At 55.3% G+C, this 21069-nt stretch overlaps 1 protein-coding gene across 4 annotated transcripts; it reads right to left on the bottom strand.

Annotated features, from left to right (window-relative positions):
• Positions 1-10777: 10777 nt before the first annotated feature.
• Positions 10778-20415, bottom strand: AGTRAP (angiotensin II receptor associated protein). 4 transcript variants are annotated; one of them, XM_047791815.1, is made up of 5 exons: positions 20306-20415; positions 16031-16065; positions 13877-13982; positions 12806-13001; positions 10778-11391 (listed from the first exon to the last, which is right to left on the bottom strand). In XM_047791815.1, the coding sequence occupies exons 1-5, from the start codon at positions 20330-20332 to the stop codon at positions 11291-11293; spliced, it is 465 nt and encodes a 154-aa protein (XP_047647771.1). In that variant the 5' UTR covers positions 20333-20415; the 3' UTR covers positions 10778-11290. The 4 variants fall into 4 exon arrangements, with proteins under 4 accessions (XP_047647771.1, XP_047647772.1, XP_047647770.1 ...); XM_047791816.1 differs by having other exon boundaries at positions 12827-13001; XM_047791814.1 differs by lacking the exon at positions 16031-16065 and having other exon boundaries at positions 12827-13001; positions 20306-20408.
• Between the last annotated feature and the right edge of the window lie 654 nt (positions 20416-21069).

Genomic DNA, 21069 nt, shown 5'->3' with positions numbered 1-21069 from the left:
CCCAGACACCTGAGTAGGGAGATTCCTCAGCTCACCATTGCTGGCCCCAGCCCCCCAGCCAGGGGGCCCCAGCAAGGCCCACTCCTGGTCCCCTCTTCTCCTGACCTCACTTCCTGAGCCTCCCTCGGGCCCCAAGCTGGGAAGACCTTGTGCTGGCCCAGGTGGCCCTGGACACCTGGTCTCTGGAATTAGCAAGGCCCTGGAAAGGGGCTCAGAACTGCTACCCAAGAGGACCCGGCTCCTGTCACCTCTGACCCAGACCCCCTGCGCCCCTTGCCTGGCCTCAGGGGGGTGGCCAGCCTCAGGGGGACATTCTCCTTGTGGCTGGCGTCAGGTCTCAGCTCCATGGGCTCCAAGGCCAAGCCAGGGCGGCAGTGTCTGTGGTCCACACCGCAGCTGGTGGTCCTGTTTGATGAGAGGCTATGATCCTACCCAGCCATGCCCAGCCCCAGCCCCACCCCTACCCTTCACCAGCATCCCTGGCTGCCCGGATGTCCAGCCCCTCAACTGCTGTTCAGGGCCCCTCGGGGTTGCCTCTCCCCACCCCCCATACCATCCTTTTCCTTTGTGATTCCTTTGTCCTCCAGCACCCACTCCTCCTAACACTGATGGCAGATCCCGAGAACTCTCCTTCCCATACAGCCTGGGGGTGGGGTGTGGGGGGGTCCTGTTCTCAGACCTCCAGGCAGGAGGGGGCCCTCTTAGCGCCCTGTCCCCACTTCCTGACCATTCTCCCCGCCTCTTCTCTAAAACACTCTGGTTCCAAGCTCCAGGCAGGCCAGGAAGAAAGTCCTATTATTTATCCCTTGACACTTTCAGCGCCTGGAGTTGCCGTCGTGGCACAGAAGTAATGAACCCGACTAGGATCCATGAGGACACGGGTTTGATCCATGGCCTCGCTCAGTGGGTCAGGGGATCCGGTGTTGCTGTGAGCTGTGGTCATAGACACAGCTCGGATCTGGCATTGTTGTGGCTGTGACGTAGGCCAGTGGCTACAGCTCCAATTGGACCCCTAGGCTGGAAACTTCCATATGCCTCAGGTGCAGCTTTAGAAAAAAAAAAGACCAAAAATTAATTAATTAATTAAAAAAAAATTTCAGCTCCTGGCTCACTGTCACTTTCTTCAGCTCACACCTGCTAAGCTCTGGGTGGTTTCGCCATCCACGTGGTCGATCCTTCCAACTCCCGGCCTGTGGGTCCTTGAGCTTCTTCCCTCCCATCATCCTGTCCTTCACCCGACCTCCCACTCCCAGGGCCCCCTGGAGACTTTGTTATCCTTGATAACTGACCCCCATCAGCTTCAGCGCCCATCTCTCCTGCCCCTCCCCTTGGTGCCCCAGCCCCTCCCTCCATGAGACCCGACCCTCTGCCCCCACCACCCTTTGCCCCCAGCCCCTTGATGGCTCCCCGCCCCCGTTGGCAGTTTAACCATCCAGCGTTATAAACAGCCCCCCTCTGCCACCCACTCAGCAAAATCACAATGCAGGTTAAAGTGACTAAAGAAAATCACAGGACTGCACAGTGGCCCCGCTGCTCAGGAATTCCCACCTTCCATCTCAGGGGACCTCAGGGAACCCCAAAGGCTGCTAGAGAATCAGACTCTGGTCCCGTCCTCTCCACCTTCCTAGAGGCTACTTCACACTCTCTCCCCTGTCCTCACGCCTCTGCCACCTCCGCTCTGCTCACTCCCTGCACCGATCTTACTTCTCACTTAGCCCACCAAATAGGACGGAGGAGAAATGCCATGGGTCTGCCCATCGCCAGCCTCATGCCCACAGCCTCTCCTGCCCCTTGCACATTCCCTGGGGTCCCACCCCGGCCTGGCCCCCCTTCTGTGCTCTGGGGGCCACCCCATCTCCCCTGCCCCAGGCCAGTGCCCAGGGCCACCCCCGGCCTCCAAAGTCGCATTCTGTGAATCAGGAGACGCCCCGAGTTGACTCAGCCCCCGGGGGCAGGACACAGGCTCTGAGTTGCCAGGGCCCTGCCCCCGCTCCAGAGTCACTTCTCCCATTAGCAACACTTCCTCTTTCTTGACCATCAGCACTTAAAACAAGCGCTTATTTTTCCCTTCTTTAAAAACAAACAGCAAGGCATTCCCTGGTGGCCTGGCATTAAGTCTCCAGTGTTGTCACTGCTGTGGCTCCGGTTTGATCCTGGCCCAGGGACTTCCACAGGCCACAGGGGTGGCCAAAAAAACAAAGAGAAAACAAAAAGCAAAACCACCAAAACAAAAACAAGAACAAAAAGCTCCACGCCCCTCTTGAGGCTCCAGGACTCAGGCCATTTCGCCCCTTCTTATCACACTCGAATCCTAACTTACCCCATTCTGCTGCCCTCAGCTCAATCGGGCTCCCCTCACCCAAGAGCTGCTCCCCTCCAGGTGACCTCCTGGGGCGCCTGGCTCGCCCCAGCCCCATAATCAGCCAGCCCCATAATCAGCCCTCGGAGGCAGCGGCAGGACAGTGGCCACTTGGCCCCCTCTGAGGCCCTGCCTTCCTGCCTCCAGGCTGTCACCTCTGTTTCTTCCCCTCCTGCTGCCTTCGGGCTCCTTCTAATCTCCTCTGCTGGTTTTTCCTCTTCTCCGGGCTCAGCCGAGGGCCCCCTTACTCCCTGGCACCCACCCCCAGGGGGCCTCAGCTTGACCTTTCTCCTGTAGCCTCCATCCTTCGCTTCCCCCAGAAGGGCAGCTCCATCTGACATCCTGCCTCCTCGCTCCCTCACACCACGAGCTATCCATCAACTGACCCCATCTGTTCTCCCTTCCAAAGACACCCAGAATCGGAGTTCCCGTGGTGGCTCAGCAGTAATGAACCCAACTAGTATCCATGAGGATGGAGGCAGGTTGGATCCCTGCTCTAGCTCAGTGGGTTAAAGGATCCCACGTTGCTGTGGCTGTGGGGTAGGCCAGCAGCTGCAGCTCCAATCCGACCCCTAGCCTGGGAACCGCCTTATGCTGTGGGTATGGCCCTAAAAAAAAAAAAAGCCAAAGTGAAAAAGAATACCCAGAATCAGCCCCCTGCTCACCGCCTCCATCCTCACCTCCTTGGGTCAAGCTACCCTCCCCTCTTGCCTCCTGACCGGTCTCCCCACTTCTGTCCTTGTCCCCACACCAGACAGCTTCCTCCCTACAGAGGGCAGAGTGACACTGGGAACAGAGATCAGAGCGTGTCCTGACTTGACTTAAACACCCCCAGAGGCTCCCCAACCCACTCAATCAAACAAGGCTTCGAAGCTCCACCTCAGGAACCTTTTTTTTTCCCTTTATCTTTTGGTCTTTTTCTAGGCCCGCACCTGAGGCATATGGAGGTTCCCAGGCTAGGGGTCTAATTGGAGCTCTAGGGGCCGGCCTACGCCACAGCCACAGCAACGCCAGATCCGAGCCACGTCTGCGACCTACACCACAGCTCACGGCAACGCCGGATCCTTAACTCACTGAGCAAGGCCAGGGATTGAACCCACCACCTCATCTTTCCTAGTCGAATTTGTTAACCACTGAGCCACGACGGGAACTCCAAGGGACCTATGTATTAAGCACAAAGCTAGGTCAAAATGCAGCCCCATCTACTTGGTTATGCTTGTCTATGGCTGCATCCATTTACCCTCCTGGCCTTCCCTCCTGGCCTTCAAGAAGGTTTGCTGACTCCTGCACTCCCTCCCCTTGCTCTCTCAGCTCTGAACACAGCAGCCACCTCTGTACTTCTAAAATGCAGTGCCTGCTCCCACCTCTGGGCCTTTGCACTTGCTGTTGCCTCCACCCAGAACCCTGTCCGGCCCTCCCTCCCTCCTTCCTCCTGCTCAGGCTTCCATGACCACCCCCACCCCCACCCCAGCACACTCCCCATTCCCTCCCCTCTTTCTCGGCAGGATTTTTCTTCGTGACTTATCACCACCTAACAGACTGGTGGACTGTGAGCCACTGCCTCCTTTTTCCCCTGTGGATCACAGCACACCGAGTAAGCAGTGTCTGGCACACAACAGGGACTGCATATCGTGTTAAAATAGTGACTGGATGGTGCAAAGCATCGGGCAGCCTTTAGGATGCATCCTGTCTTAATCTGCCCCACAGCGCTAAGAGGTAGGTCCCTTGTTTTAGAGATGAGTTTAAAGAGCCTACCTGGCCAGCCCAAAGCCTTACTGCTGATCTGATCTGCAGCTGCAGAGGGGACCGCCGCAGGGGGAGGTGGGGCAGGTGGGGGTGGGGGGCGGTTGGTTGGGGGGTCTAACTCCACAGCCCGTGCTCCTAACCAGGACCACCGACCCCCACCTCTTTCCAAAAGAGATTTGAACCGGCTCAATCCGCAGCTGTCCCTCCCTACCTTCAATTACTCTGCCGCCTAAGTCCCCTGCCCATCTATCTGATCCTCGCCTCCCACCCTGTCTGTATCCGGCCCCCCATCCTTGTTCAGTTGAGCACATCAGAGCCTTTCTCCTCTTCGCACCAAAAGCACTCAATCTTCCTGCCTTCCTGGACCTGTCCTTCCTGAGCCTCTGTCTTCCCGTGGTCCACCTTCACCCAGTCGAATTTGAACCTGGAGGAGATCTCAGGCAGGACGGCTAACGACCCAGGTGGGTGGGGACGGAGGAGGGGGACATCAGAGAGCGCGCCTGCCCACCGTCTGGCTGCTGCGTGGAGGGTGCACGGGGCGGCGCCCGCACGCGAGCCAGGGGCGTGGCGGTGGGCGTCTGCGCGTGCGCGGGCTTGGGGGGCGGGGCGGGGGCGGGGGCGGGGGCGGGGGTGGAGCTCGCATTTCTCAACTCTAGGGTTCTAGTCCCAAGTCGAGCATCATGGGGCGGGGGGGCCCGAGACACACGGCCTCCTGCAAACTTCTTGCACATGCAAGACAGGCAGAACTCCGCTGGCTTTAGGTCTCTCCGAAACTGGCTGGATTCCACCCTGCCCACTCGCCTCCCCGCTGTGTACATGGTCCGATCCCAGCTTTCTCCAGGCATTTTCTACCCGCTGTTCTCCACCCACCCCTGCAGTGCAGTTTCCTTCCAGTACTCAGGTTGTAGGTTTTTTCTTTTCTAACCCGGGAGAACTCTGGTCCTAGAGTCAGGAAACCTGTGATAAAGATCTGGTCTGCTGCTCTGCAACCTTAGGCACGTCCCTAACTTCTCTGAACCTCCTGTAAAAAGGGGACTGGCGACACCTCCTCTACGACCTCACGGGTGTGATGAGAGTCGATGTTTAACAAATAAATGCCAATGAGCCTTTAAACTCTAAAGCAATTCTTGAAGGAGAGATTACTGCCATGTTAAGTCCTCTGTTATCTCAAGTAGTACTTTTTGCCAGAGTTCCCGTGTCATGGCTCAGCGGCAATGAACCCAACTAGTACCATTGCGGGTTCGATCCCTGGCCTCGCTCAGTGGGTTAAGGATCCAGCATTGCCGTGAGCTGAGGTGTAAGTCACAGATGCAGCTTGGATCCAGCTTTGCTGTGGCTGTGGTGTAGACCAGCAGCTACAGCTCCGATTCGACCCCTAGCCTTGGAACCTCCATAGGCTGCGGGTGCAGCCCTAAAAAGCAAAAACCAAAACAAAACAAAAAACCCCAAAACCCAATAATCTTTTGATGTTCCAACCACCTGGTCTTTGTTGCAAAAACTCCTACATATCCCAGCCCCTCCCTCACCTCTTGAGTGCAGTCTCTCAGAGCCATCTGAGTTGCTGTGTCCCATCTTCAAGTCCTCAGTTTTGCCCACCAAATAAAACATAATTCTCAACTTTTAGGTTGTACCTTTCCAGTCAACAATTGTCATTCCTTTTAGGACAATATCTTTTCTAACTGCTTTTGGGATTTAATGTAGCTGAACCCAGATTCAGCTGTTTGCTGCTCATATACCAACAATTCGAGGGGCAAGTGTGCGTAGAAAAGGAAGGTACTTTTATCAGAAAAGCCAGCAGTCTGGGGAGAAGATGGACTTGTGTTCAGAGACCAACTCCAACGATTCTGCTCAGCCATGAGTTTTTAAAGTGAAAAAGGGGGGGAGAAGATCTCAGTGACTCATCGAGGCACGAAGTTGGGTTTGCATCCTTCTCCACTGAATGCATCCTGGCTGACTCTCCAGATGCTGTCTTGCCTGTGTGATCTGCCTGCAGGATTGCTAAAAGAGGCCACTAGGAGTAGAGAACTAGTCATTTTTTAATTGCTTAATTCTTCATTCTTACTTATTATTTTTTATTTTTTGTCTTTTTAGGGTGGCACCCACAGCATACGGAAGTTCCCAGGCTAGGAGTCAAATTGGAGCTGCAGCTGCCAGCCTACGCCACAGCCACAGGAACGCAGAACCCAAGCCACATCGGCAACCTACACCACAGCTCATGGCAACGCCGGATCCTTAACCCACTGAGCGAGGCCAGGGATCAAACCCATGTCCTCATGGATACTAGTCAGGTTCATTACCACTGAGCCATGATGGGCACTCCCATTCTTACTTCTTTTTATCTAGGAAAAGAATCAACAGGTTAGACAGCATATGGTGTGCATTCAGGAGGGTGTAAGTCGAGAGTTGGTTTCAACTGTTTAGTATGCATTCTTTTTTTTTTTTTCTTTTTAGGGCGTATGGAAGTTCCCAGCCTAGGGGTCAAATCGGAGCTACCGCTGCCAGCCTATACCACAACCTACACCACAGCTCATAGCAATGCTGGATTCTTAACCCACCGATTGAGGCCAAGGATCAAACTTGCGTCCTCATGGTTACTAGTTGGGTTCATTACTACTGAGCCACAATGGGATCGCTTCCTTCTTCTTTTTTTTTTCTTTTCTTTCTTCTTTTTATTGCCGAATGGATGTTCCCAGGGTCGACTCAGAGCTGTAGCTGCTGGCCTACATCACAACCACAGCAATTCTGGATCCGAGCCACATCTGCAGCTTACGCCACAGAGCTACAGAGATGGCACCAATCCCTTTGCGCCACAGCAGGAACTCCGATTTCTTTCAATCTTTTGAAGACTTGTAGAAAGCACTTGATAGATGTTTTTAAAATTAATAATACCTGTATAGATAAATACATGGTCAGACTGATGACGGGGTTCAGGACATACTACCCCAAACTATGGCACCTTGGCGTATTGAATATTTTAAGCTAATGTAGTTTAAGAAACCAGCAGAAGCAGAAAGATCGCTCTGGCCTCCTCCACCTCCTGCCCTTCTTCCCTGGAACAGGTCATAAAACGCCCATGTGAAATGCACCCTCCCTGCAGCAGGAGAAAAGAAGGCATTCTTATCACCAGTGTCAGGGAATTTATGGCTGAGAAATCCGTTTAAACAAACCCTGTTAAACGAACACTTATCTTCCTAGTTATTTCTTTACCGCTGACAACCCCAAGCCCAAACCCCTCTGTCTTGTCCATTCTTCACAAACTTGTTTCTTTGTCTAAAAGCTTCCTGCTCTGGCCACTGCTTTGGGTCTCCATTCTCTCTTTTTTCCTTTTCTTTGGCTGCACCCACAGCACGTGGAAGTTCCTGGGCCAGGGATCGAACCCAGGCCACAGCAGCAACTTGAGCCACTGCAGTGACAATGCCAGGTCCTTAACCCACTGCACCCCCAGAGAACGCCTCCCTTCTCTTTTATACATAAAAAGTCAATGAAGTTTGGTATGCCTCTCTGCTGCTACTCTCTGTCTGTTTAATTTTCAGACCCTGCCAGGGACCCTAGGAGGACTGAGAAAAACTTTTTTCTCCCTACTTGTTCAATCCTCCCTCTGAGTAATTATCACAGTAACACAGGCCGTGAGCTGTAACATTTTATCCAACAGAGGCTTAAGGAGGCTGAAGGACTCTCACACGGCCAGTCACGGGCTGTAGCCAGGGTTAAAACCGAGACTCGCTGGCTCCAGAACTGGTTGGGAGGGAGGCTCTGAGAGCTGGAATTTCTAGGCTGATTTAGAGACTGCGGATGGGCCTGAGGCAAAGGAGTGAAGCAGGGGCCCCAGCTCTGGTCCAGCTTCGGCTACGAGGAAAACAGGGTGAAATTCTTGGGGCCATTTCTCTGGCTTCTTCATCTGGAGTTTTGTGAAAACAAGAAATACAAGATTTGCCAACTAGATAAGTGACTTCAGGCCTGCCAGCAAGAGACCAGAGACAAGAACTTACTTCCTGTGGTTGACGGTTTCTAGAATGTCAGATACTAGAGTAAAATATGAACTTGATCTTGGAGAGACGGCAGTGAGTGATGGCTTGGAGAGAGATTTTTTTTTTCTTTCTTTTCCTTTCCTTTTATTTTTTTATTTTTTTGCTTTTTAGGGCTGACCCTGCAGCATGTGGAGGTTCCCAGGCTAGGAATATAATTGGAGCTGCAGCTGCTGGCCCACACCACAGCCACAGCAATGTGGGATCCAAGCCCCATCTGCAACCTGCACCACAACTTATGGCAACGCCAGGTCCTTAACTCACTGAGCAAGGCCGGGGATCACACCTGCAACCTCATGGTTCCTAGTCAGATTCATTTCCACTGAACCATGACGGGAACTCCTGCAGGGACATCTTAATTTTCTGCTCAGGAATTAAGCCTGGGCAGCCTGGATGAAAACCAGAAGTCCTAGCCACCAGATCAGCTAGAGGCTAAAAGCAGAATTGCCCTGATACTTGCCCCGATCCTTGCCCCCTGTTGAAAGCAAGCATGTTTCAAGGAGGCAAAGACTGTGACACAGGTGTAAATTTCATCGTTAGGGTCACAGTAGAACATGTGGGAAGAGAACATGCAGAAGTGGTTTATTCTATGATTTTTTAATGATTTTTTTTCTTTTTGCCATTTCTTGGGCTGCTCCCGTGGCACATGGAGGTTCCCAGGCTAAGGGTCCAATCGGAGCTATAGCCGCTGGCCTATGCCACAGCCACAGCAACGAGGGATCCGAGCCATGTCTGTAACCTGCACCACAGCTCACAGAAACGCCGGATCCTTAACCCACTGAGCGAGGCCAGGGATCGAACCCGCAACCTCATGGTTCCTAGTCGGATTCGTTAACAACTGAGCCACGACAGGAACTCCAGGAAGTGGTTTATTAAAACGTCAGAAGCAAAGAAGTCACACACCCTAGAGAGGTGCGTGGGTGCAACTGTCCCCCTCAATGAGTAGCGCTCCCAGAGAGCGGATTTAAATCGCTTACATAGGACAGCTCTTCTGGGCCTTTGTTTACCTTTAGCCAATTATCCTGTTTTAATTCTCACACCTGACTGGACACAGGACCCTCCCCAGTATGCACACACATCTTTTGACACAGATGGATTCCAGAGCAAAGGATGCTGGGATGGCATCAGGACTTATTATGGCCTGCCATCCCCTCCCTTTCTGACCCCTAAGAGTCTTACTGCGTATGTGTAATTGGGGAGTTCTCCTTGACCCCAGGAGTGATTGAATGGTCATCTTTCTTAGGTGGAAAATGAAGCAAGGCCTGAAAGGACACAGACTCCTTTTTATCGAACAGGCCCGTGTGACAGATGAGTTTCCGAAGACAAAGATAGCCCCAAGGCCACAGACTACCTGGCTCAACAAAATGACCCTTGTCTAAAAAAACAAGTGTCCCCTGTGGCGGGGGAGCCTGAGTTCCAGACGCCTGCTCAGAGCTCCTGATAATTCTGTCGGTCAGCAAACTCCACTTGAAATCTCATTGCTCCAGTTTCTGCCTCCTTCTTCCCACCGTTCTCACAATCTTATCTCTCTAGTCCAACTGAGCTCAGCTCCTTCAACAAACTTTTTCCTTGATGTGTCAAAGAGAAACAAGACCCAATTCTTATAATCCCAGTTTGTCTTTTCTAGGGCCGCACCCTAGGGGTTGAATCGGAGCTGTAGCTGCCAGCCTACACCAGAGCCCCAGCAACAGATGGGAGCCATGTCTGCGACCTATACCGCAGCTCATGGCAACATGGATCCTTAACCCACTGAGTGAGGCCAGGGATCAAACCCACAATCTCATGGTTCCTAATTGGCTTTGTTTCTGCTGTGCCCCCATGGGAACTCCATGGACTCTTAATATCTGTTCCCCCCCAAAGTAGGCACTTGAGCTCACCCCTGTAACCCCAGGTCCTTGCCCAGAGTATGGCAGGCACTCAACCTCTTCGGATGGATGGGTACAGAAGAATGGGGGAGGGAAGCTGAGCACTAGGCCTTGACCTCTTTGTGCTGGGGACAAAGCCAGCATGGCCCTGGTACCTGGGGCCTTGTGGTCGATACCCATCCCAGTGGGAGTGGGGTAGGGTCCTGGCCATGGGATCCTGGGAACTTCTAGACAAGTGTTCCAGTCAGTTCTGAGGCCAAGACACAGGGTCTGCCAAGAAGAGGTCACCCCTAACCCACTGACTCAACATCACCACGGGCTCAAGGAGCAGCTCCATCGACAACTTCACTGTCACTTAGGGAACCCTTCCAAGGCCAGGCACTGTCCCCATCATCTGCAGCATCACCCCCTACTCCCGCCCCCCAGGCAGGCATTAGCCCTTTGCCAGAGGACACAGAGGTCAGAAGGCTAAGATGCCCAAGGGCACACAGCCAGTCAGTGGCAGAGCAGGATTCAAACCAAGTGCTGAGTTGTCTGAATTTGGAGAACTGGAGGCTCACGTGTCACATGGAAAAGTGCCCTCCGCTGCTGGGGCCCTGGCTAGGCCAGAGCTGAGCACGAGGTAGGCCCAGCTGGTCATGAGCCCCTGTGTCCTCTGGCCACAGCAGGACAGGCACCTAAGCTCTGGTGTCCTGAGGATTTGCAGGAGAAAACTTCCGAGGCATGACAAGTCCAGGCTCCCGCCCAGAAGGGAGATAAAAGGGGTTCAAAACACACTCAGCTACAGAATTCCCCGAACTTTAATGCCATGGCTCTGAGAAAGGCAGCTGGAGGCCGCGGTGGGTCTCAAAGGCTGCAGACACCTCCTGCCTCCAGCCCCAGGGTCCCCAGGCACCAAGTGACCAGGCAGTGAGAAGCTTTCCCTGGGGCCTGAACCTGAGCTGAAGCCCTTGGAGGCCTGAGGGCTTAGGCACAGCTTGGCCTGGGGCCTTCACGGAGCCACTTAGGGCGGAGGTGACAAAAGCAACCACAGTTCCCAGACTGGGCCCAGCATGATTCCTGGAGTGAGGAGAGGCCTCGGGGAGTCTGGGACAGGTGTGCCGGGGCGGGGGCTCCTGGCCTCTCAGGGCACTTGATTCAGGCAACCCCTGAGCTGGGAAACCGGGTTCGTTCCCACGTTAGTTCTAAGAAAGGGGGGCCATCCAAGACACAAATGACACCCGAGGTACAAAGAGGGTGATGCCGCCTGCGCCTCCCTGGAGATCTGTCAAGCTGGCTCCTGGACTTGGCTGGCTTCAGTATCCTTGGGGGCCTTGAGGCCTGCTCTCCAGGTCGGCAGGCACCTCTGAGTCGATGGTCTGGTAGGCGCTGCGCTCCTGCGAAGGCACGAGGAAACCTAGGCGGCGGGGAGATGGAGAGAAAGGAAAAATGGAGGGTGAGGACTTAGGACGTTTCACTGTGGCCAAACCAAGGTTCTCCCTCCCCGACCACAAGGGCCAGAGCTGAGCATCCTGGCAACCAGGACAGTGACAGTGGCAGCAGCCCCAGGCACCGAACCTTTAACATATCTTGTTTATTAATCCTGCAACCCTACGGGAGCAACCCTACTGTCCCCACTGTCCCCTACTGTCACAGATGAGGAAACTGAGGGTCAAAGAGATAAACTGGCTTGGCCAGGGTCACAGAACTAGAAGCCGAGGACATCAGGATTCAAGGGTAGGTGGCATGATCCCAAAGACAGGGCTCTTAGCCACTAGCCACCCCCCGCCAAGCAGCGTGTGCTGACACCTGGCCAAGGGATGCCCGGTCCTGGGCCTGGGGGGTCCCCTCCTCCTCCTGCAGAGTGGATACTGACCATGTCACTGTATCCAGAAAGCTCCAGGGCCGGCGCATCTGGGGAGCCCAGAGGGTGCAAGCAAGCTGGGGGGCTCTGGGCACCCCTCCCATCGCTCCCACCTGCACCTGCACATCCGTCCTGTTCTCCCGAACAAGCCCAAGAGTTCCCAGCCTCGGCTTCCTCATCCCCCCACCCCACCCCTGGGGGCCGGTCCAGGCAGTCTGAGGTTGGCCAGCGGGGGGCCCCAGGCCCCTGCTGCCCTTAGCCCAGCTGTGCCCCCTGCCAATAACCAGCCACTCTCTTCTCAGGAGCGAAAGGCAGAAGACACCCCTCTCCCTACTTCTCTCAGAGAGCGAAGAAGGAACGGGAATGGCAGAGAAACAGGGAAGCAGCTGGACCACCTCGGGAAGGGGACCAGCTCAGAGACCCTGCAGGCGGGGGTCGGGGGCTGGGCTAAGGGAAAGTGCCTGCAGTTCAGCGCTGGCTGAGGCTGGGGCTCCCACAGCCCAGGCCGGCGCCACCTCTCCCTTGGCCACCAGACCTCATGCGGCAGGAGAGGGGGCTCCGGAGAAGGGGCCGGCAGGAGCTGAGAGGGGATGCTGGCCCCGCAGGTGCCTACAGGCCTCAGACCGCAGAATGCGGGGAGGTGCCTGGGGAACGGGACCACAGCCCCAGCTGAACGCACATTTGGGCTCAGAGGAGGGCCTGGCCAAGCCCCCAACGCTGCCTGTAGCCTGTGTGCCAGGGGAAGGTCATGCCAGGCGGGGACAGTTGTGGGGAGGGGGCTGGGATCCTGCGGCAGAGGCCAGAAGCTTGTCCATCTTTCAGCCTGGCGCCCAGAGCCCACACCCTCCCTGCTCCTGGAGCCCTGTCTCGGGGGCAAGGTCGGCTCCCTGGGGCAGGGACTGGGGCGGGGGCAGGCGAGGAGGAGGCTGAAGGGAGGCGGGGAGCTGGCTGGAGGCAGCAGCCTCACCCAGGTGGAGCAGGAGCTCACCCCCGCGCTCCCGGTACATGTGGTAGACGAGGCAGCAGGAGAACGGCTTGAGGAGCAGGCTGAGGATGGCCATGCCTGCGCTGAAGCGCCCCGTGTCCGAGAGGCCGGCCCTCGGGTAGAAGATGCTGATGTGGACGATGTCCAGGAAGATGGTGACCACCAGGCCACCCAGAAACTGCAAGACAGGCCGAGCGCAAGGCCCAGGGGTTGACCACATGTCATCAGGGTTTATGAGCCCGCTGCCCACTGCCACCCCCCATCACACGCTCCTCGCTCCCCAACCAGGGATCCCAGACCAGAAGCTCCCTGGGTGCCCTGCTGGGTCCTCAGGGCTTGCGGGGAAACAGCTCAAGCCCACAGGCAGGACCCCATGGATGAGATGTCCGAAGGGGGATGGTGGGGCTGGAGGGGCCTGAGGCAGGGATGTGGGACCCCGTGTGGGCCCAGCCTGCCGGCTCTGGTACGGCCCCCTCCCATTTCCTCTCATCCTTGAGGTCAAGATGAAGCACAAGACTTGGGTCCAGAATCTCCCAGATGGAAGGTCCCTAGCAATCTGTCTCCATCATCAAAGAGACCCCTGCTCGGCCATCCTGAGAGGCCACTGCTGTGCTCACCGCCACCCGGGGCTGAGCGGGTGTCAGGAAGCTCCCCTGTGGAGCAGCACCACTGACTGGGTCCATTCTAACCTCGCAAAGCGGTGGAGCTCCCTCTTCACAGGGCCTTCCAGCCACATCCCTCCCTGAGAGGGCCCTAGAAGCAGATTATCTGCACGTGGGGAGACTGGTCTGGGGCCCCAGTGGGAGCCCACCCTACAGCCGCTCTCGGGGGAACAGATGAGCAGACCCCGGGCTTTCTGAGCCAGGCAGGCAGAGAAGCAGGCCAGGCTAGTGAACACACATGCATGGGCCGGAGGCCCGGGCGGGCTAACTTATGAGACCCTAGAAGATGGGAAATAATGGGGAAAGGAAGGGAGAGAAGACCGGGCAGGGGAAGACAGGGCAGGGCCCACGATCACCCCAAAGCCGATTCTGCCGTCTCCCCAGCTCTCACCATACTTATGGCGTCGACGGAGTCCCGCTGCGCCACGGCCCACACGCCCAAGGCCAGGATGGTGAAGTTGGCCCAGGCATAGGGGCCTGGGAACACAATGCAGCCCCTGCGGGAAGAGGCGCCTGAGTCACGTCAGGAGGTGGGTGTCCCGCAGGGGCCCCCCGCCCCCCCCCCCCCCCCACAGGTCACCTCCCTATGGCTCCCAGGGCTCAGGGACCCTACGAGCAGAGGCCATGGTCTATGGCCATGGGATGTTTGTTCCTTCCTACCCCTTCACTGGAAGTGTCAGCACATGCCACTGGCTCTGCCTCCCGAACGGATTCCAAATCGGATTCAATCCCTCCAGGTCCAAACCATCCCCAAACCATCCTCTCCTATGGGGATTTATCACCAGCGCCTCTCCCCGCTGGTCTCACTTCCACTCCTGCCCATCCTGGCTATTCTATAAATAGCAACCAGTAAGGTACATCAGGCAATGTCACTCCCTTGCTAAAAGTCCTCTAACAGTTTTCCTGGAATAAAATTCTGACTCTTGGAGTTCCCGTCGTGGCGCAGCAGAAACGAATCCGACTAGGAACCATGAGGTTGCGGGTTCGATCCCTGGCCTCGCTCAGTGGCTTAAGGATCCGGCGTTGCTGTGACCTGTGGTATAGGACGGCAGCTGTAGCTCTGATTTGACCTTTAGCCTGGAAACTTCCATATGCCGCGGGTGCGGGCCTAAAAAGCAAAAAAAAAAAAAAAAATTCTGGCCCTTGACCATGGCCTATAGGCCCTGTGGGATGGGGGGACAGAACCCAGCCTGTACCCTCATTTGCTGCCTTACTGTTCCCTCTACCCTGAACCCTCGGTCCCTTTTCGCCATTTTGGCCTCAGCTCACCTGTTAACTCTGAGACTCCTTCCCTGACTGCCCAATTTTAATGACCACTTCACCACTTTCTAAAACACCCCCCACCCTCTTTTATTTTGCAGGGTGTTGCTACCAACTGAACTGCTTCTTTGTCAACTCAAAATAATCGATAACCCAGAGGCTTTACTAGTACTTGACACAGTTTTAAGTGCTTTAAATTAGATCATATATGTGCATTTGTGTTAGTAACTCTAAGAAGGAGGCACTAATAGTATCCTTATTTTATAGATGAGGGGACGGTGGCACAGAGAGTTCAAGTAACTTGCCCAAGGTCACACAGGTGCTATGTGGCAGAACTGGGATTTACACCCAGGCAGCCTGGCTCAAGAGGCCATGCTCTTGGGAGTTCCCTTCGTGGCACAGTGGTTGACGAATCTGACTAGGAACCATGAGGTTGCAGGTTCGGTCCCTGCCCTTGCTCAGTGGGTTAACGATCTGGCGTTGCCGTGAGCTATGGTGTACGTTGCAGACTTGGCTTGGAACCCGCGTTGCTGTGGCTCTGGTGTAGGCTGGTGGCTACAGCTCCGATTTGACCCCTAGCCTGGGAACCTCCATATGCCGCGGGAGCGGCACAAAGAAATAGCAAAAAGACAAAAAAAAAAAAAAAAAAGAGGCCATGCTCTTACCCACCATATTCACTCGGCCTAGATGGCCCCCGCATGCACTGGGGTGCTGCCTATATTTAAATGACATTCCCTCAAGTGTACTACACAGAAAACAGGTGCAAAGCACTTTAGCGTAAGTGACTGGAAATAAGTTGGTCATTTTCACGAGCTCATTTTTCGCTTTTGAGAAAGCAGGTGCTGGGGTCCCAGCTCAGACTCACCAGCGCAGAATCTTGGGGAGCGTGACTGAGGACACCTGCACTTTGACTCTGCTCCCCCAGGTCATTCACCCTGATCATCACTGCTCCCAAACTCACACCTGCTGCACCTGTGCGGGCGCTCAGTGGTCTCCATTCTTGGTTGGGCAGAGAAATCTCCCCAGAAACTCAACAGACAGAGCAGACTATAATGATGACAAGCCATCCTGCGATCCTCTGGGTACCACCCGCCCCTCCGACATCCTTGGCAGGTGGGAAGCTTGTTGATGATGCTCTTTGACAGAGGTGCTATTTAGTCTTGGAATGGACTGGAAGGTGTGGGCAAGACTATGAGATGCACATGGACGCAGACCCAGGAGACATGTGGACCCAGAGCCCAAGAGACAGGTGGACACAGAACTGGACATGGACAGACTCACTCACCAGATGGTCAGCAGCCAGTGAACCAGGAGGATCGCCTGTGGCACAAAAAAAGAGGGGGTGGGGTGGAGAATAGGTCTGTGAATGTGACCGCTACGAAGACAGGGGGGACAGCAGGAAAGCGTTTGGAGCCAGAAAACACTGGAAGCCCCAAGGACAAGCCTGAGCAGCCTGCCCTTTCTGGGCTGGGCAGGACGAAAGAGGGGTTGAGCTCCTGGGCTCTTTATAAAGCGCTCAGCCCAGAGGGGCTGTCCGGCCCTCTCCCAGCCAGTGTCCCGTGTGTCAGAAGAGCGGGGGAGGGGAAGGGCCAATGGGCCGAGGCAGAGGGGATCGTAGGAGGCTGGAGTGGGGGCCAGAGACCTGGGTTCTGGCCCAGGGGCCACGTTCTTTGATGCCAGAGCCCCGGGTTCCTCCTCTGTGAAACAGGGCAGCACCCACCAACCATGCGTCCCACAGGGACACCTCAACCGCAGGGACAGGCACTTGATGGTCACTAGAAGCGTCCAGTCTATAACAGGAAACTCCTGTGCAGAACAGACATCCCGTACCAGCAACAACCACAGCAACCCCTGCTAGTCATGAGGACTTACTTGTCTGCCACGTGTCTACACTGACCTGAACACTTGGCCCATGGCATCCCTGCAACTCTATGAGGTAGAGCTTTCTTTTTCTTTTAAGGGCCACACCTGCGGCATACAGAAATTCCCCAGCTAGAAGTCAAATCAGAGCTGCAGCCACAGCCACAGCCACACTGGATCTGAGCCCACATCTGCGACCTATACTGCGGGTGGCCATGCCAGATCCTTCACCCGCTGAGGGAGGCCAGGGATGGAACCTGCATCCTCACAGAGACAATCTCAGGTCCTTAACCTGCTGAGCCACAATGGGAACTCCTATGGGGTAGTTTTAATCCTGTTTTACTCATGAAGAAACTGAAGCTGTGAGAGATTAATTGGCCCAAAGGGTAATGCTTACCAACAAGGGAACTCAGATACAAATCTCAGAATCGGTCTATCTGGTCTGACTTTTGATGCTAATGCAAATGAAATGCTACCCCATCTCCTGGATCACTGGATCCTCCTCTCTAGTGGGGCCTCTTTTTATGTTCTTTCTATGGTGAGGAAATAGATATTCAGAGAGGTTAAGAAATTTGCTCCAGGCCACACAGCTAGGAAACAGCAAAGCCTGGCTTGGACAGACAGCGACATCTGTCTGGCCCCAAAGCCAGAGCTCTATCCCCTGCACTGCACCAGGTTAGACTGGATGGAAGGGAGGAAGGAAGGCTAAGGGGAAGCCGAGCGGTGATGCGGACCAGGACTTAGGCCGTTCGTTGACCACCAGAGGGCCCTCAGGGTGGGGGTGGGACTTCCCAAACTTCCTGGACACACCCGAGGTCGCTGTACAGATCAATATACGAAATATATTTTTACTGGTCCCATGCAACCCCCCAGTGGCCTATTGCGAGGGCTGAGGCTAGGGGACAGCAGTCAGGGATGCCCGAGAGGGGAGGCAGAGGCAGGTGGTGGCTAACTGTGTGGGCACTGGGGCCAAGCAGGTGGATCAGATCCCAGCCCCTTGACCTAGAGCTGTGTGACCACGAGCAAGTCACCGGAGCTCTCAGAACTGCTGCTCACTCTTCGGTAAAGTGGGGACAATGATGCTTCATAGGGGTGTTGGGAGGCTCCAGGGAAGTGGAGGGGTGTGTGAAACGTTTGCAGCAATGCCTGCCGGATAATCACCCCCACACTGGGCCAACCTCATGACTATATTAGGGGGTCAGCTTCCTGAGTTGTTTTTGTTTTTTGTCTTTTTAGGGCCACACCTATGGCATATGGAGGTTCCCAAACTAAGTGTCGAATCAGAGCTGTACCCACCGGCCTACGCCACAGCCACAGCCATGCCAGATCCAAGCCAAGTCTGCAACCTATACTACCACTCATGTCAACAAGGGATCCTTAACCCACTGAGCGAGGCCAGGGATTGAACGTGCATCCTCATGGATGCTAGTCAGATTCGTTTCCGCTGCCCCACGATGGGAACCCCTGAGGTCTTAATCCTAAGGTCACACCACCTCCTGCACCCTCCTCCCCGTGGCCTTTTCTCACAAGACCTCATGCACCCAAGTCTAGAGCTCTGTAATCTTGTCACTTCATTCTTCCAGCTCAGGATCTGCCCGACGGATGGAGCTGGGTTAGGGACTGCGCAGAGGGCCTGGGGCATTGTTTCTGCTCACCTGGCACCCTTGCCCCTCTGGGCAGGCTGCCCTTCAGCCAGTGCCTAGGAGTGTATGAAATGGGGGAGCGGGTGGCGCAGGGCCACAGGGGTGCACCACCCCAACTCCCAAGCAGTTCTGAACATCCCACTTGGATGCCCGGGAACAAGGATCCACTGCCCCCTCCACAGGGTGGCCAGATTTAACAACAAGGAAAACACAGAACCTCCAGTTAATTTTAAATTTCAGATAATGAATAATTTGCTAGTATATTCCAAATATTGCCTGGGAAGTACTCATACTAAAAAAAAAAAAATCACTTCTGGTTGATGTGAAGTTCAAATTTGACTGGATGGCCTGGATGTTACCTGGCAACCCTAGCCGTTCAGGACCCCCAGCTGTTACTTGCCTCTGACTGTTAACAGCTAAGACCCTTGGAGATGAGGGGTCTTATCTCCCAAATCAAGGGAAGGACCAGCCCTTTCACTCTGAGCACCAAAAGCCTGCACAGCCCACACCTGTGGCCATGTATGGCCTCTCGGGCCCATAGCCTTGCTCAAAAAAGACCCCAAACAGACTAAGGCCTCCCAGGGGACACACACACAGTCAAGGCAGAAGTCACAAGACTTCTAAGTGGTGGCCAGAAAGGGGCACGGCTTTGAAGCCAGACCCTGAAAGTTTCAAATCCTGCCCCTGCCCCTTAATCTCTGTGGGACTCTGGCAAGTCACTCGCTTGATCTGAGCCGAAGTGCACCCATCCGTAAAAACCTCAGAAGGCTGATGTGATTAAAGAAACAACGGGGCGCAGACGGCCCGGGAATGGGGGCTCTCTCCCCTCTCTACTCCTGCAGCTCTGTCTCTCACCTCATTCCCGCTCGTCAATTATTTTAGGCAAATCTCTCATCAGAGAAAAGGCAGCCCGGCCGAACCCCACGCTGCCTGGAACAGAGTGCGTATTGGCACCAATAAGCCTCAGCACAGCCTTCATGTAAAGGTGGTCCCAGCTAAACCTTCAACCCAAGCCCATCCCCCTGTTTCCAGCCGTCTCCCCCCACCCCACCCCTACCCGCCCCCTGGGGAGGTGAAGGAAGTTATTACAGATGCCAGTGAATCTGCCCATATGAAGTCACCACACAGACCGTATCTAATTACCCAAATATGAATGATGTGTTGTTCTGTAGTCATTTATCTCCTAGGTTCCTTTAGTACCAGGCATCACGGGGGCTAAATGCTTTGTCACCCGTGAGTACGAGGGCCCTCCTGGATTCAGTCTCAAAGGAAACTGCACCAAGGTTCACACCTTCCCGACCAAAGCCGAAGGCTTCAGCCTCTCAGTGGCAAACACAGCCAAGGAGCACGGAAGGGGCTGGGGGAGGTGGGGAGAAAAAGGAGAACAGCCGCTGGCATCCTGACCGCTGAGGACGCGGCTCAGGAAATGAAGACACCCCAGGAAGCCTCAGTGTTTTCTAAGCGCGCACAGTTGGGGTTTTCTACTTTTGAGTAACGTCTCTGGGTGTCTGTGTTTCTTATGCAACAAGGATGTTGGATTTATAAACTTTGGAAAAACCTCTTGTCTGGGATCATCTGATTTTAACTTGATTTGGCCAACAAAGGAGGCCGACGTGGCGGCGGGGGTGGGGGTCCAGGTGAAAGGTTTAGCCCGGCTCTCGGTGGCCCCCTCCACCTCCCCGCCTTCCTCTTTCTCCAGGGGAATTCTGGGCGCGCAGGCCAAAGCTATCCTCAGGGGCCTGGCACTCCTAGCTGAACCGGTCTGACCCCGGGAAGAGGCGGCCCCTTCCCCCGCTCCCCTCCTCCAGTTCCCTCTCCGTCTTCCCCGCTGGCCTTCCGGAACCCTCTCTCTACTATGGTCTACCTGCCCACCTCCTTCTCACCAGGGGCCTGTACAATCTCTTTCTCCCTACCACCCCTCTTTCCCCAAACTCTCGGTCCTCTCGCCTCTAAAATCCTACTTGAAAAGTTCAATCGCCCCACACGCTCCGGGAGACCCACCCCGCGCCCGCCCGCCTGCGGCTGGGCCACCCCTACCCCGACCCGCCCGTCGCCACCTTCAGGTTCACGGCGGGCAGCTCCATCCCGACCAAGTCGGAGGGCACCTGCGCAGCAACCGCGTGGGTTCCTGGTCCCCGAACTCTGGAAACAAACTTGCCCCGCCCCGCCCGGCTCCGCCCGCAGCCCCCGCTCCAACCCCAGCTGGGCTGGGCGCCACGTGAGTCGGATCACGTGACCGCTGCCCGGTTGCTAGGAGATGGCGTCAGGCTTCTCGCGCCCTCCGAGCTTCTCGCTGCGCGCAGGTAGTTCCCGGGTGGGTGGAGACTCTCCAGGTTTACGTCGCCAAGGGCGCATTCTCTAGCCGAATTAAAATCCCAGCAGGTGAGCTGATAGGACCACCTGCAGCCAGGAGAACTTGGGGGCACGTCCAGATACAAACAGATGTGGCTGGTGACTCATCCCTAAGGGCACCCTCTTTCTTCTCAGTGAAAGTGGAGGCAGTTACTTACCTCCTCGGATCCCTGGGAGGATAAATGAACTAACTCATGTTTGAAGAAAAAAATGATTCTGACACTTGCTAAAATGGTAAGGACGACTTTAAGACTCTTGGGGGAGTTCCCTGGTGGCACAGTGGGTTAAGGATCCAGTGTTGTCACTGCTGTGGCTGGGGTCGCAGCAGTGGTGGGGGTTCCATCCCTGGCCTGGGAACTTCACAGGTGTGGCCCAAAACAATAACAACAACAACAAAACCTGACCAAACAAAAATTATTGGGGCGGAGATACTACAGGAGGGGAGCGAGGACAATGGGGCCCAGCAGGG

This window comes from Phacochoerus africanus, chromosome 8 (genome assembly GCF_016906955.1).
Source record: "Phacochoerus africanus isolate WHEZ1 chromosome 8, ROS_Pafr_v1, whole genome shotgun sequence".
NCBI lineage: Eukaryota > Metazoa > Chordata > Mammalia > Artiodactyla > Suidae > Phacochoerus > Phacochoerus africanus.
The sequence above is the reverse complement of the archived record's forward strand: the minus strand, read 5'-3'. Positions and strand labels throughout refer to the sequence as shown.